Genomic DNA, 16,731 nt, shown 5'->3' on the forward strand with positions numbered 1-16,731 from the left:
TAAGCTTTTACCTTCACCGTAAGGGGCTGAACCAGTATAACCCTCGTGTTCCTTGTCCCGCATAACCCTTTCAAGCTTCCTAGTTGCGATGGCTCCACGACTAAGTCCTAGCTCAAGGACATGTGCCGTGACAATTCCACGACAGTTGGCGCCCACCGTGGGGCTTCCGCACGGTGGATTTGAGTTCTTGAAGGGCAGCTTCGAAGGGCTCAAGGGATACGCCGTAGGCTGGATGACCAAGAGTCGTCGCGGCAAGCTCTACATCGACGACAAGGACTGGGGCCCCGGCGCCGGCTCAATTGAGTACGGGTACCGGGTCCCCTTTGGCGGAATTCATGTCTTCATTGGCAAGATCGGTGAGCCGGGCCCCGAGCCGAATCTCTGCGCCGGTCTCATCGAAACGGCTCAGCGTGCACGACCCGCCCGGGCCCGGCCTGCCTTAAGGCGTGCCTTTGTGGGACGCATCCATGAAGGGCCCGCTGATCCATCCGGGTCCGATGATGAGGCGGCCGCCGGCTCTGACGGCGAATCGGCCACTGATGAGTCAAACTCATTGTACCAACTTCAAGATGGCAGGCTCATAGGTTATTCCGACGGTGACAGTATTCCGGACCTTTTCGAGCCGCCAAGTTAGGTTGGAGTTTTTATGGCTGGTGCGCAGCCTGTTCAGAACCCTGCTGCTGGAGCAGGAAACCCGGTGCCTTCCCCGGCTCAGGTGCTGATGGATCTCACGGACAAGATGACGGCCCTGTTAACCGCCACGGTTGACCCGGCGGCTCAAGCCCAGCATGATGCGGAGGTGGCACAGTTGAAATTGGATCTGATAAAAGCTAAAGAGGATCTTGCAGCAGAAGGGATCAGGCTGGCTGCGGAGCGGGCGGCTCTCGACGCCCGGACTCAGCTGATTCAGGCGCAGTCCTTCCAGCTCACGATGGATCAGAACGCGGCCAATGAGGTCATGAGAAGGAGGCATCAGAAGGCCCAGTCTCGACTCCCGCCAGTCTACGATCCACGCAATCTCTTCAACACACCGGGTGCAGGATCCAGTAACCCGCCAGGGGTCACAGCACCCGGGGTTGGACCCCTTATTCAGTCACGAGGGATGGGGCCTCCCCAGGTGCCTCCTGCCCCGCCTCAGTATGTGCCAATACCCCCGGGTCATTATAATAACCCGCTGGAGAACATGGTCGCTGCGGCAGCACGGCTGGCGGCTCTCCCAGTTGACGGCGACTCCCCAACGGCTATTGAAACCCGCCGGGTCAGGGAGCTGCTTCAGACAGCACTAGCGCAGCAAGAGGCATACTCCTACAGCCGGGACAGGATCCACTCAACCCCTCGACCAGGCCAGAGCCCGAGTTATAGCCGGCACATGGTCTCAGCGACCGGCTCAAGTAACGTCCGACGCCATGACCCGCCCCCTGGCCATGGCCCGGCTCATAATGGAGCCTTCTACGCAACAGACCAAACGCGCCGAGAGGCGGAGCAGGCGCCTCAATTGACGGCCTACCAGACCCCCCCGGCGTATCCAACGACGTCCGTTGATGTGGGAATTTCTACTAGGACCGGGGGTGTCCCTTGTTTGGTACCATCCATCCATAATGAACGTCTGCCTAAGGACTTCAAGGGCCCTAGGAAGGTGCCTAACTATATAGCGGACTTACAGCCTGCAGCCTGGATTGAGAGTTATGAGATGGCCATGGAATTGCTGGAGGTTAGTGAGGCGGCCATGGCCAAATATTTTACCATGATGTTAGATGGAACTGCCCGCACGTGGTTGAAAGGGTTACCACCGAACTCCATTGGGTCTTGGGCCGAGCTGAAAGCCCGGTTCATTCAAAACTTCAAAGATACCTACAGGCAGTCTATGTCAATTGTGGATTTGACTAACTGTAAGCAGCAGGAGGGTGAGTCCACGACCCATTGGGTTCGCCGGGTCAAGGAAATCATACATTCATCAGATAAGATGGATGCCGGCTCTGCAGTCTTAATGTTGGAACAAAACTGTCGCTTTGTGCCTCTCAAGATGAAGCTTGGGTGGCTCAAGCGTGACTGCACCGACATGGGTACCCTAATGGCGGCTCTTGTCAAGTACGCCGATTCCGATGGTACCAAGGATCCCCCTTCAGACGATGAAAGGGCAGGGAAGGGAAAGAAGAATGGCAACGGCAAGGGTCCCCAGTTTAACCCGGGGAACCAAGGAGGAGGCAAGCGTAAGGCCGACGGCAGCCTAGAGTTTGTAGCCAACACCAACTCTCAAGGTAATAACCAGCGACGCAAGGGGAGGCCCCCTCTCCGAGGCGGCGGGTCAGGACCTTCTTTGGAGCAGCTGTTGAACGAACCCTGTCCGAGACACGGCTCTAGAGAGAAGCCAGCGACTCATCTGTGGAAGGATTGTGCTATCATGAAGGCCTTCAAAAACTACAGTGGGCCGGGTGGCGGCTCAGGCGCCGGCGGCTTTCATGGCCCGGGCGGCGGTTCAAATTCTGGTCCTCAGAACGGTCAAGGGGGCTTTAATCAACAGTCTGGTCAGGGTCATCAACAGCAGCAGGGGGGTTATCAGACCAACCCGAAGCAGCTTAGCGGTGGACAGTATCATGTGTTCACAACTAGTTTGTGCAAACGAGACGAGAAGCTTCACAAGAGGGCTGTTAATGCTGTGGAGCCGGTGGTTCCACGCTACTTACGGTGGTCTGAGCAGCCCATAGTGTGGAGTAGGGAGGATCACCCCCCCGGGTGGATAACCCGGGCCACCTGGCCTTAGTGGTGGCTCCTCAGGTGGGAGGTTATAAGTTCACAAAAGTACTCATGGATGGAGGCAGCAGCATCAACATCCTCTATTATGAGACTTTCCGTCGCATGGGGCTAGTCGATAAGAACCTCAGCCAGTCAAATACTATCTTCCATGGTGTGGTACCTGGTAAATCGGCTTATCCATTTGGCAAGATTGAGATGGAAGTGGCTTTCGGGGTTGAGAACAACTACAGGGTGGAGAAGTTGACCTTTGAGGTGGTCAAGATAAGAAGTCCATATCACGCTATATTTGGACGGCCGGCTTACGCCAAGTTCATGGAACGGCCGTGTTATGTGTACTTACAGCTCAAGATGCCGGGTCACAATGGGACCATTACGGTTCACGGTAGCCGGAAAGTGGCTCTGGAGTGTGAGGAAGGTGACGCGGCTTATGCAGAGTCTGTTTGTGCCACAGAAGAGTTGAAATTTTATAAAGACAATGTTGACCCAACAGATATGACCTCTCTGAAAAAGCCAACCACAGAGAATGAACCAGCAATGAAATTTAAATCAGCTGATGGGACTAAGCTTGTTGATTTTGTTCCAGGTGACTCGTCTCAGCAGTTTAGCATCAGTGCAAATCTGGACCCGAAATAGGAAAGCGCGCTCATCGAGTTCATCCGTGAGAATAGGGACATCTTCGCGTGGAAACCTTCTGACATGCCAGGTGTACCTAGAGAACTCGCTGAGCACACTCTCAATATTGACCCAAAATTTAAGCCGGTCAGACAGTTCCTTCGACGGTTTAACGAAGAGAGGCGGAAAGCTATCGGTGAAGAAGTGGCCCGGCTCTTGGCGGCCGGGTTCATTGTTGAGGTTTTTCACCCGGAGTGGTTGGCTAACCCGGTGCTCGTACTCAAGAAGAACGGCACCTGGAGGATGTGTGTGGACTACACGGACTTGAACAAGGCGTGTCCGGCTGATCCTTTTGCTCTCCCCCATATTGATCAAATCATTGATGCTACGGCAGGTTGTGCACGCTTAAGTTTTTTGGATGCCTATTCCGGGTATCATCAGATTAAGATGGCAGTTAAGGACCAGGAGAAGACGGCGTTCATCACTCCCTTTGGAGCCTTCTGCTATGTGTCTATGCCTTTTGGACTCAAGTGTGCACAGGCGAATTACCAGCGTTGTGTGCAGAATTGTCTTCATAAACAGATCGGGCGCAATGTTCACGCCTACGTGGATGATATTGTGGTTAAATCGATCAAGGAGGAAACTCTGATAGATGACTTAAGGGAAACCTTCGATAATCTCCGGGTCTATAAGATGATGCTTAATCCGGCCAAGTGTGTTTTGGTGTTCCTGCAGGCAAACTATTGGGCTTCTTGGTTTCTGACAGAGGCATTGAGGCTAACCCGGAGAAGATCAAGGCCATCACTTCCCTGGCTAAGCCGGCGTGTGTAAATGACGTTCAGCGTTTGGCGGGTCGCATCGCTGCTTTAAGCCGGTTTATAAGCCGTTTGGGTGAGAAGGCTATGCCCTTATATCAGTTGATGAAGAAAACTGACAACTTTGTCTGGAATGATGCAGCTAACACTGCTTTTGAGGATTTGAAAAAGCAACTGGCAGAGCCCCCCGTCCTTGCTGCTCCGATTGATAAGGAGCCCTTGCTACTATATGTAGCGGCAAATGCACGAGCTGTCAGCGTGGCTATTGTTGTGGAGCGCAAGGAGGCGGGTAAGGAGCATCCGGTTCAGCGGCCGGTTTATTATGTCAGCGAGGTGCTCATTGAGTCCAAGCAGCGGTACCCGCATTGGCAGAAGCTCGTATACGGTGTGTTCATGGCAAGCCGGAAACTCAAACATTATTTTCAGGGTCATCCCATCACTGTGGTCAGTTCTGCCCCCCTTGGTGATATTATCCAGAACAGAGAGGCTACAGGAAGAATTGCTAAGTGGGCTATAGAACTTGGACCTCATGGCCTCAAATATGTGCCACGCACTGCTGTTAAATCTCAGGCTTTGGTGGATTTCATCAATGATTGGACGGAGTCTCAAGTGCCTGAACAAAAGCCGGATAACACTTATTGGACTATCCACTTCGACGGGTCCAGACAGTTGGAGGGCTCGGGGGCTGGTGTTGTATTGGCTTCCCCAAAAGGTGACAAGTTCCATTATGTGCTACGGTTGATGTTTCCTTGCACTAACAATGCGGCTGAATACGAAGCTTTGCTCCACGGTCTTCGGGTGGCTAAGGAGATGAGCTTAAGCCGGGTAAGATGCTTTGGGGACTCAGATTTGGTGGCTCAACAAGTGTCGGGCACCTGGGATTCTAAGGATCCTCTAATGGCGGCTTATCGCCGCGAGGTGGATGCCATTGCTGGGCACTTCCAGGGATACCAAGTGGAGCATATTGATCGCAGGAGGAACGAGGCGGCTGATGCGTTAAGCCGGCTAGGCTCTCAGCGAAAGCCGGTGCCGCCTAACACTTTCCTGGATGTCCTGTATAACCCTTCGGTCAAGTTGCCTACAGAGGAGGACTTGGCTATCCCTGACCCGGAGGCACGACTGGTGGCGGCTCTTCATGTCATACCAGACTGGACAATGCCATATCTAGCTTATATAACCCGGGGAGAGTTGCCTGAGGATGAAACTCTGGCCAGGCAAGTAACCCGGCGGGCTAAGTCAATGGTTGTCATTGATGGCGAGTTGCATCATCGCAGTGTTTCAGGGGCGTTTCAGCGTTGTATCTCCCCTGAGGAAGGTCAAGAGATCTTGCGCGAGATCCATGAAGGGGATTGTGGCCATCATGCCGGTTCAAAATCTCTTGTAGCCAAGGCTTTCCGTCATGGTTTTTATTGGCTGACGGCTCACGCTGATGCAGAGGACTTGGTCAGTAAATGTGATGGTTGCCAAAGGTTCTCACGACGGGCTCATGTGCCGGCTCAGGAGTTGAGGATGATCCCAATCACTTGGCCCTTTGCGGTCTGGGGGCTTGATATGGTTGGGCCTTTCAAACGGTCCAAGGATAAGAAGACCCACCTCTTGGTGGCAGTTGACAAATTCACAAAGTGGGTGGAGGCTGAGCCAGTTAGCAAGTGCGATGCAGCCACGGCGGTTCAATTTATGAAAAAGGTGATTTTCCGCTTCGGCTTTCCGCACAGTATCATAACTGACAATGGCACCAATTTATCCAAGGGCACTATGGAAGAATTTTGTCAACGGGAGCATATCCGACTTGATGTTTCCTCAGTGGCTCACCCCCAATCCAATGGTCAAGCTGAGAGAGCTAACCAGGAGATTCTGAAGGGCATCAAACCCCGGCTTTTGGTCCCTTTGCAACGGACGCCGGGTTGTTGGGTGGAGGAGTTGCCTTCCGTCTTATGGAGCATCAACACTACTCCTAACAGGTCTACTGGCTTCACGCCTTTCTTCATGGTTTATGGCGCAGAAGCAGTCCTCCCCAGCGACATCCGTCACGATTCGCCTCGTGTGGCGGCTTATGTTGAGACGGATAATGAACAGGCGCGTCAAGATGCTCTGGACTTGTTGGACGAACAGCGTGATGTGGCAGCAGCCCGTTCAGCAATTTACCAACAAGACCTGCGCCGTTATCACAGCCGCCGGGTCAAGTCCCGGGTCTTCCAGGAAGGCGACCTTGTGCTCCGGCTCATCCAGGATCAAACAGATGCACACAAGTTATCCCCACCCTGGGAAGGGCCCTTTGTGGTCAGTAAGAACTTGCACAACGGGTCATATTACCTCATTGATATTCGGGAACATAAAGATTCGCGTAAGTCTGAGGAGGAGACCCGTCGGCCGTGGAACATAGCTCAGCTTCGGCCTTACTACACTTGAGCTACCGGCTCTCGTGGTGTACATATTTATCTCAGACATGTATATATTATGATAAGCAATAAAGCGGGACCTCTGTCCTTTTTTCTCCTCCAAATATGTGTGTCATTTTTTACATACTAATTTGAAAGGAGGATCCGGCTTATGATCGTATTCGAGTCTAGCCGTAAGCAATAAAGTCACTTGGGGGCTTCCTGTTCAAACATGGGTCGTATTCGAACCAAAGAGAACATAGCTGTCGATACCCATTTTGATTGGCAAAGTGCCGAGCTCATTGGGAGGTTGCCTTTGGTCATATTTGAATCATAGTGTAACCCCTCTGAGAACCGACGTGGATCGTATTCGAATCAGCGTCGTTAAACAATTTTCAGAATCACTTGGGGGCTTCCTGTTCAAACATGGGTCGTATTCGAACCAAAGAGAGCATAGCTGTCGATACCCTTTTGATTGGCATCGCCACACCCACTGGGGGCTATATGATCGCATCCGAATCTTAGCTTAACCCCTTTGGACCGGGTTTCTGGTCGTATTCGAACCGGAAGCCCCAAGTTTTTATCACAGGTCTGCTCTGATCATGTCAAGGTATGTACTGCCGGGTCTCACGTGCCGGCTTAATTTTGGTTTGTCTTGTTAGTTGAACATCATGGAGGTTATCAAGACAGGTAAAGTTGAGCTAAGGTACCGACCGAGCTACCCGGGTTATTTAAACCGGGAGTATGCTTACAGGCTGTTAAGTGTGTTATCGCAGCTATGTTCAGAGTATAGTTAACGACCAGTCTTTTCGGTTCGTATTCCGGGTTATCCATTTCAAACACCTGCTTTTCAGGGCGGTAAGCCGCCTTGAGACTTGTGATTTGCCTTTCTATGCAGATACTTGAAGGTACTTTTTAAGGTTGAGAAGGACAAAGGGATAATCATGACCCGGAGGAGCATTAAAAGAATAACTTCAAGGGGTTTCAGCATTCATTACGTGCACGATGGCACGGCAGAGATAAATTGTTGCACTTATTCTATTACAAAAATTCTTCAAAGTTTCAAGGGTGGAGCGTTGTTCGGTGAGCCGCCAGCCGCTTTATGACGCCTGCTGAGTCGAAGTCCCCGGCTCGTCTTCTGCTCCGGCTGATCCCAAGACCTCGAAGGTTGACGACTTCCAGTTGATGCCGCTGAGAGCTTCGAACTGGGCTTCTTCGTCAATTAACCCGGCCGGGTCAATCTCGGGGGCGAAGGTGTGTTGGCGAGCCGGAGGAATCAGACTATGGGCTTCGTAGCGAGGGGTTGGAATCCTCTGATTCTCCGCGTTGTACCCCGGCTGATACTTGGTTAAGTCGGTGTCGTTCCCGATGATGGTGGCCACCGGGCGTACAGCCTTCACACATGCCGCGAAGTCCTTCTGGTCGAAGGCGGAGCCGTCTTCCTTCAGGCTGGGGTAACCCAGGGCGATGTCTGCCGGGTCTAGCTCCGGCAGGAATGCTTTCGCCCGGCTCAGTGCGGCAATTGCTCCGGATCTTGCGGAGGCCCGGCGTAGCTCCTGGATCCGCTGTGGCAGAACTGCGAGCCGGCGCAGGACTTCAGCCAGATGGGTTGGCACCTCGTTGGAGAGGGCCACCACAGCTAAGGCGCGCTGTGACCCGGTGTAGAGTTGTTCCACCAGGGTGTACACGGCCTTTAGCTTGGTGACCACGCTCTGGTTGAGGTTGGCACTCCTGGGACCTGTTTCATAAAGGTCAGACAAGCCGGTGACAAGGATGAATCATAACATGCACAGACTTGATGAAAGCCGGTGAGGCGACTTACCAAAGATAGCAGCCACCATTTGGGAAACCTGGCGCTTTAGGCCGGAGAGCTCAGCGGTCTTCTCAGTGAGGGCCTTCTCCGCCTGTTCTGCCCGGGTCACCAGTGCGGCTTTTTCCTCAGCCCAGGCTTTCCGCTCAGCGTCGAATTCAGTCTTCAGTTTCTCCTGAGCGGCGATGCTGGAGACAAACTTGGCGTTCGCCTTCCGGGTCTCCATCTCTTGTGTCTTTAGCCGGCTCTTGAGGTCCGCCAGGTCCGACTCAAATTTCTTGCCAGCAGCCTGCATATATTTCCGGGTTATTAACAGTCATTATATAAGTCCCAAGCACTTTCCAAGCAAAGACACTTGGCACTTGGGGGCTAATGCATATTGAACGTCTCTATCTATGTACTGCCGGTTCAGTTAAGTAAGCCGGAATCTAAGTCTACAACATATTCAAGTATAAGTTCTAGACTTGGGGGCTAGCATGACAAGGATCACTATGCAGAAAGTAAGAAGACAGCAGAAGGTTACCTCAGATTTTTGTTGGATCTGGTTGACCATGGCGATCTCGGCGTCCCGGCTCTTGTGAACTTGGCTGATGTAGCCTGAGACGAGCTCCCCAATGCTTAAATCGGTGTAGCTGGAGAGATCCAGATTCACCCGGTGGGGTTGCAGCAACTCCCCCTTCGCGGAGCATTTGGCCAGCGCGGTTGGCCTCCCCGGCTCAACATACTCCGTCCGGGTAATTACCACGTCCGGGTCGTTAGTTGGTGGGGCTGAGCCGGAGGCCTCCGGGTTAGCTGATGCTTCGATCGTTGTCTTGGTGGTCGGGGCAGGGGCTTCAGGCGCCGTGTCCATGGGAATGGTGGATTCGACGGCGGAGGCGGCTGGCGGCTCTTGAGCTGTCGTCTCCGGCTCAGGCAAGTCTGGCACTCCGGCTGACCTGGTCTTCTTTGCTCTTTTGGTGAGCTTTGCCTGGGCACTGAAAAGGCAGAAGTGTTAGGTATACAAAGAGTACGTGCAGACAAATAACGTAAGGAGATTATTATTACCCGGGTGCAGTTTTGAAGGCCGGCAGACTTGACTGCATGGAGTCACCCGAAGAGGGGGAGGTCTCCTGATAATTGGAGTCAGAAGAGTTGAGTGGCTGACGGATGACACCCGCCAACGGATGAAAAGGGTACAGATGAGAAAAAACCTCAGTGCGACGCTTCCTTGTTGCGTCGGGTAACCCGGCGGAGAGATCGGTGTCTTTGCGGGCCCGGGTGTGACGCCGGCTTTCATGAACCTGCTGCTTCAGAAGAAATTGAGGGTCTTGATGAGCTAATGGATGAGAAAAGCTTACTTTCCGGGTTACTTTTCGGACTTTCAGCTGTGGTAAAGGCTCCGAGTCGGAGGAAAATGATGTTACCTCTTCAATCACCGGGTTACTGGCGCCGGTGTCATCCTGTCAATAAGCAAAATGTTGATAAGGCGGACAGCAATAAACAACAAGTATGGCAAGAGTTTAAAGGTTTAAGGGTTACCTCAGACTCGGAGCTGTCGCTTAATTGCAGCAGCTCCGAAGCAGTGGGTCTGCTTCCCTTTTTACGAGGGGCGGCTTTCTTGGCGGCTTTCTTCGCCTTCCTCGCCTTCTTGGCCGCCTCATGGTCATACTTGACCCGCCAGAACTTGTCATCAGCCTGAGAAGTACAGTAATAAATTCTTAAAACGGTTCAGAGCAAGGTGACATGTAAAAGAAGTGGAAAGGTTAAAGTCAGCGGCTTACCGCAGGGGCTGGATTGGTCTTGCAGAACGGGGCTAGCCCGGTCCTTCCACAGTCGGCCAAGCTCTCGTTTAACAGAGCCTTGGTCTCTTCTTCAGCAACGTCTTCTGGAAGATCATTGCGGCTGTGCCTCTGCGGGTCATCCTTTCGCCCGGTGTACTCACACATTAAGCCGGGGCGGCGGCTCAATGGGATCACCCGCCATGTGATCCAGACCCGGACCAGGTCTATTCCGTTCAGACCGTTGCCTAGCAGAGCTTTGATCTTGTTGATCGTTGGAAGCAGAGGCTGGCGTTCTGCGGCAGTCAGCTTGTCGGATAACGGATGAGTCGGCTCTAGGCGGGTTGGGCGAAAGCCGGGCAGCGGGCTCTCGTCAGCCGGGGATGTGTCTTGGCAGTAGAACCAAGTCATATTCCAGTCCTTGGGGTGACTTGGCGGCTCTGCGTAAGGGAACAGACAGTCCCTACGTCGCTGGATGGAGATGCCGCCTAACTCTAGACTTGGCCCGTTGGCGCACTCATTTTGGCGGTTCAAATAAAACAGCTCTCTGAAGAGCAGCAGACTCGGCTCTTCTCCAAGATATACTTCACAAAAAACTTGGAAGTTGCAGATGTTGGATATGGAATTGGGTCCTATATCCTGAGGCCGGAGGTCAAAGAAGTTGAGCACGTCCCGGAAGAATTTTGAGCCGGGCGGTGCGAAGCCCCGGCTCATATGGTCCGCAAAGATCACTACCTCCCCGTCCCTCGGCTGCGGTCTTTCTTCTGACGGGTTAGGGGCACGGTAGGACATCACTTCCTTCTTGGGCAGATATCCGGACTTAACAAAGTTGGCCAGGGTCTCGTCAGTGACGTTGGATCTCATCCAGTTGCAAGTGATAGGAGCCTTGGGAGGCATGGTGAAGGTTGGTGGTCTATAATAAAGAGAAAAGTATCCGGGTCAATTATAAGCCGGGGATCTATTGTTCAAACTAAGATGGCGGCTTATGAAGGGGACTAATGATATGTATTCAGATATGGTGGGTTATCTAAGCCATAGGAGCGTTCAGAATAAGTTAGTCATCTACGGGTTACTACAGTTAAGCCGGAAGAGTCTACGGAGCATGGTTCTCCTTAAATCGGAAAGTTCTACGGCGCGTGTTTTCTTTAAGCCGGACATGTAAGCCGCCGAGATTCAATGGTTGCAGTTTTTACTAAGTGTGGTAAAACAGGTTTCACAGACTACCGTAACTTTTTTGGATCAAAATAGTTGAAGCAGAGAAAATTTTCTAGACCTAAAAAGCGGAGGCAGGAGAAGTTCTTGAGGTTGAACACAGTTCTTATGCAGTAAAAAGAGGATTTCTTGCAGATGAAATGGGTTCCAAACGTCTACCGCAGTGGTTCTACGCAAGGTTAAAGATCAACTAACTACAGTGGCAACAAGAACTACCGAGTCTGTGGGCAATGGTGATGAACACGAAGAACTGAAAGAACCCTACCACAGATCTGTTCTAGCAAGGCAGAGGAGACTCACCGGAGTTGGAAGGAGCGGAGGTCGCCGCCGTGAGTCTGGTCCGAATCAGGGTGATGCAGCGGCCGGGTTGATGAAGACCAGGGGCGCGACGGCGGCGGCAGTGGCGGAGCTCGAGCAGAGGAGCGACGGCGCGAGGAGGAAGAGGGAGAGTGTGAGAAGAAAGTGCTGGGCCGGCCTATTTATAAGGCAGAGTCATAAGTGGGCGCGGGATTCAAGGAGGCCACGGCGTGGTTATCTCCCCCTCACGGCGCCTCGATTTTCGGAACGACAGTAAAAGCGAAGATCCGTTGCGGATCTGGCGGAGTAAAAAACGGACTTAATGGAGGATGACGTCACGGCGGATTATCCGGAGTCCAGAGGATGACGTCACTCCGGGTTATGGCCTTCACATGAATAGTAAGCCGGAGATTTTTTCTGTCTGCAGAGCTGAAGATTGACACGAGCCGGCTCAAATCAATCTGGGGCCTAATGTTGAGGATATAGACCTTAGAGTCACCCGCCGGGAGGGGCCGGGTTACTCGTAGGGTCGTTGCCAGAAGCCCGGAGCCAAGTTTCAAGATAATGGGCCAGAGATGGGCTGAGACCCGGATATGGCTTAAAGCCCGTAGTTATCATCATTGTTATAGTAGACTTGTAGTGTAAGGCAAGTATTGTTTAGAGTCCGAGCCGGACGCTCTTATGAGCCGGCCGGAACTCTAAGGGCTGCTGGGTGTCAGCCTCCCTATATAAAGGGAGGACCCGGCAGCGGCTTAGGGACAACAACAACCTCATCGAGAACCGGGCATAGCTGTTTAGCTCCCTGGCGATCGTAACCCTAATCAATAACACCTCGAACTGGACGTAAGCTTTTACCTTCACCGTAAGGGGCTGAACCAGTATAACCATCGTGTTCCTTATCCCGCATAACCCTTTCAAGCTTCCTAGTTGCGATGGCTCCACGACTAAGTCCTAGCTCAAGGACATGTGCCGTGACAATTCCACGACACCTTGTAAATATTACAAGCCTAATACGACGAACCAAGCAGCCCATAAGGCTCTACGGGTTTTCTGCAGGAGTGGGCATGTCATCCAAGTAGCCTGACAATCCAGGCATCCCTTCATGACAAGGATTCCAGGCGACTGAGATGAGAAATCGTTGATTGTAGCTGTAGACTATTTCTCTTGTTGATGCCACTCACTCCTAACTTTCGCGGCCCACTGAGTCTTCTTATGTTCTCAAGAATGGTCCTCCCTCCTGAGATGCTCACAACACCTACTGTGTGTAGGGCTTTCTGTTTTCTCACCCCTCTTGGCATTACCACACCATGTGCGTCCAAATTCATCGCAACAAAAGGGAATACCACGAAACCGAAGGCACCACACAAGTCGCGGTGATTGTTGCCATTAAGATCTGAGCCTACAAAACAATGTGCACAAAGTACCATCGACGAGATGGTCAGAAGGCATGCATTGATCCGCATCACCGCGTGCAAGTTCCTCTACAACTTGTTCATACGAGATGTCCTTGTGTATGGGTTCCTTACGAACATGAAATAGTTTAGCTTTCGAAGTTTTCCGACCCTATGTGGCAACTTGACTATCACTGTACCTCTCAGGTCTAGTGTATCAAGTTGTTTTAGGTTGCTCAGAGAAAATGGTAGGTGACAAATAGGAGGACATCCTCTTAAAGAAAGGTATTTTAGGTGAAAAAGCTTCATATTGTCGTTAAGGTGATGGTCAAATACACCCGAGGTGCCTTCCAAGTCTAGCACTCGGAGCAACCTTATATTAGCAGAGAAGTGGCTTGCCCCCCCCCTTGGGACTTGAATTCCATTTTGACATGTCGAGATTATTGAACTATGGTTTATTTTGTTTTTTTGCATTATAGAATTATTGAATTATGATAATTTGTATTATATGATCCACGTGCATGGATTTGAAGGTTTAGATTTAAGGTGTGGTGCTACCCCACCGGCCATTTAAGAGACCTCCCGGCGCTATCCGCGGTCACGCCCAAACGAGCCCGGAAAAATAAAGGTGCCAGATTTGTCAAGTACGCCCGTAGATGCTCTAAGACCAACTCTAGAAGACCCCGCAAAAGTCGCAAACCCGCAAAATTCTGGCGGGTATACGGGCTCGGCCCAATTTTCTGGCCAGAACAGAGCCCGTATACTCACCCGGCCCGTAATTTTTTTTACCGCGGCCCGCAAACCGCCCCCCGAGCAGTATATCTACGGGTTCGCGGTGCCTTTGCGGGTCGAAACCCTTTTCCCCCGCCGTCGCGTCTCTCCGCAATTCCCCACTCCCCTCCTTACATTTCTCGCCGCCGGTGAGCCCCTTCCGCCTCCAGCCGCCATGTGGGGCGGCATGTGGTGCTCCGGCGGCGGCTCCGGGAGCAGATCCGGCGGCGGCGGCAACCCCGAGCGCTAGCGGCGTGTCCGGTCGGACGACGCGAGGAAGCGCGGGGCGAGGAAGTGGACGAACATGGGCCTCTCGCCGCCGCCGAGCTTCCGCGTCCACGAGACGGAGGAATACGACCGTCGGCACGGGCGCACGCCCTCCTCCACCGAGGGCTCGTCCTCCACCGCGAGCCTTCTCCCCGTGAAGAGGGAGTGGTCGGAGGAGCCGGAGAAGATCGAGGTCGTCGCCGTCAAGCAGGAGCCCGAGGAGATCGTGCGCCGCGGCGTCGTCGGGCCCGAGGACTTCGTCGGTGATGTCGACGCGGTCGCCGCCGCCATTGCCGAACGTAGCTTGCGCGAGGAGGCGGAGCGTCGGCGCCACCACGAGGAGCTCGACGACCTCGTGTTCCAGCCAATATTGGGGATATCGCTTATCAGGAACTTACCGGTCGACCCATGATAAGGGGAAAATCGGCCTGTTTATCGGCATATCGGTCGATTTATCGCCATATCGGCTGATTTATCGGCCGATTTGTCTTATCGGTCAGACATCGATAAGCGATAAATCGGCTGATTTATCGGAATATCGGAAGATATCTTGAACAATGGTTGCAGCAGGCGGTCGCGGCGAACCTTGCCGCCAAGGAGAAGGACGACGAGTGGCGGCGCATCTGCGAGGAGCAGAAGGCGAAGTACATCGACCTCGGCAGCTGCGACGAAGAGGATTGAGCTCCTCCACCGCGTCGTCCATGGCCGCGAGCTCGCCGCCGTTAGATCCCCACCCCCTCTAGTACTAGTAGTGAACGTAGTATGTAGTATGAACTAGTGTTTGTAATGAATTAGTGTTTGATCATGTAGTATATGTAGTATGTGATGAATTACTACGGTTGCAATTTCTCCGTGAAACTTTTTTTTTCAAATTATGATGTTCTATATATGGTTTCTGTTCGGCTACGCACGTTTTCGACCCGCAAACGAGTTCCGTGTCAAACTGTAAACGTGTTTTACGGGCCAAGATTTTGTGGGGCAAACATACTCATCCGTGGCCAAAGCGGCGGATGGGAAGATTGGAGTTGGACCCTCGGCCTCACCAACGCTGGGTGGGGCCAAAGTGCCAAACTGGGGGACAATCACAGCAACACGATTGAGGATTTTTCACCTTTTTCTCCGGAACACGATTATAAGGTTTTAAAGACAACTACGCTACACTGACACGTGGGGGACATTGATGCACTGACGTGGACACCGGTTATATAATTTGCATGCAGCGCCACGTAGGTTACGTCCGGAGTACGGAGCAGGAGTAGTATTTACAACATGTTTCATTCCAAGAGCGCGGCGGCGGCCGGCGGTGGTCACCGCGCTATGAGCGAGCCGACGACGCCGGCTATGAGCGCGGTGGGGTCACCGAGCACCGCGGAGATGACCACCTGCGCCGCGAACCCGGCGATCTCGCAGCAGCGCTTCACCTTGCCCTTCCTCATCCCCCAGTACGACCCTCCCCTGCTCGCGTGGCTGCTCTTCGCCGCGCCCCTTATCACCGGCACCCTGTACCCGCCGCTCCCCGCCACCAACGCGCCGTCGTACACGCCCCTTCCTCCGGCGCTAGCGCCCTTGCTCCGCCCGATGCCGTTCCAGCTCTCGACGACCATGTCCATGACGCACGCCACGTGGAGGCTGTAGCTCTTGCAGTGGCTCCGGTACGTCCAGCTCCGCCCGCGGTGGCCGCACCGGTGGCACGCGGCCTCGGCCTTGGGGTGCAGGTACAGCCTCACGCCGACTCTGCCTCCGCGGTCGCTGGCGTCGAGGGCGTGCGGGAGCGTGGCGCAGCAGGGGTGCAGGTCGAAGCCGCAGGCGCGGCAGTGGTAGACGAAGCCGGCGACGTCGCGGCCGCACGCGTTGCAGTAGCGCGTCCCGGGGGCGCCCGGCGCGCGCGCCATGAAGTGGAAGGCGCACTTGGGGTAGAACGGGTGCCGGAGCGGCGGCGGCGGCGGGGAGAGCGGGAGCGCGCATTGGCGGTGGAGGTCGTGGTCGGCGGCGCAGCCCTGGACGGGGCACCGGTAACGCGCGCCGATGCCAACCTCCTTGCAGCCGTCGCAGCGGAACGGCGTGTCCAGTTGCTCCAGCCGGAGCCGGTGCTGCGGGTGGCTGAAGTGCGCCACCTCGCCGTACCTCATGGCTTCAGATTATCTTCCGAGGTGGTGCTATTCTTTTGTGTTTTTTGGTCGAGTTGGCAGCAAGGAAGATTTATACTGGCGCACTGCATGTTGATAGAGGAGATCCTGGAGTTGGTTGGCTTGGTTTTAACTTTTATATAAGTCTTGGAGATGAAGGTTGTCGAGGAATAGAATAGAATATGTTCTCTTCGTTTTGGATTTAGGTGTTTGGGGTTGCTCTAATATATCAAAGACAGTACTATGATCATGTATGGCCAAATATATTTGTTAAAAAACTTTGTCTCTGAAAAGGGGAAAAATATCCCTAGCCTCTGCGTCGATTGATAAATCTTTTATTGCAAAGTTCTAAATATATTTGTTACAGATGTACCATGGATTGAAATTTGCTCATTCTAAATAGAGTGTTCCAGCACAATTTTAAGAAATTCTACTGTTTTATGTACTTGTTCAGGCATATATGGCTAAACATTTTGAGTAGAGTAGTGCATCTGCAGCCACATTTCTCCCAACTGGAGGGTGGGCGGTTTGTGTGACTGAC

At 53.1% G+C, this 16,731-nt stretch overlaps 1 protein-coding gene across 1 annotated transcript; it reads right to left on the minus strand.

Moving 5' to 3' along the window:
- Positions 1-15,183: 15,183 nt before the first annotated feature.
- LOC123124377 (uncharacterized) lies at positions 15,184-16,263 on the minus strand. The gene has a single exon (XM_044545000.1). The coding sequence runs from the start codon at positions 16,191-16,193 to the stop codon at positions 15,372-15,374; it is 822 nt and encodes a 273-aa protein (XP_044400935.1). The 5' UTR covers positions 16,194-16,263; the 3' UTR covers positions 15,184-15,371.
- Between the last annotated feature and the right edge of the window lie 468 nt (positions 16,264-16,731).

Source organism: Triticum aestivum, chromosome 5D (genome assembly GCF_018294505.1).
Source record: "Triticum aestivum cultivar Chinese Spring chromosome 5D, IWGSC CS RefSeq v2.1, whole genome shotgun sequence".
In the NCBI taxonomy this organism is placed as follows: Eukaryota; Viridiplantae; Streptophyta; class Magnoliopsida; order Poales; family Poaceae; genus Triticum; species Triticum aestivum.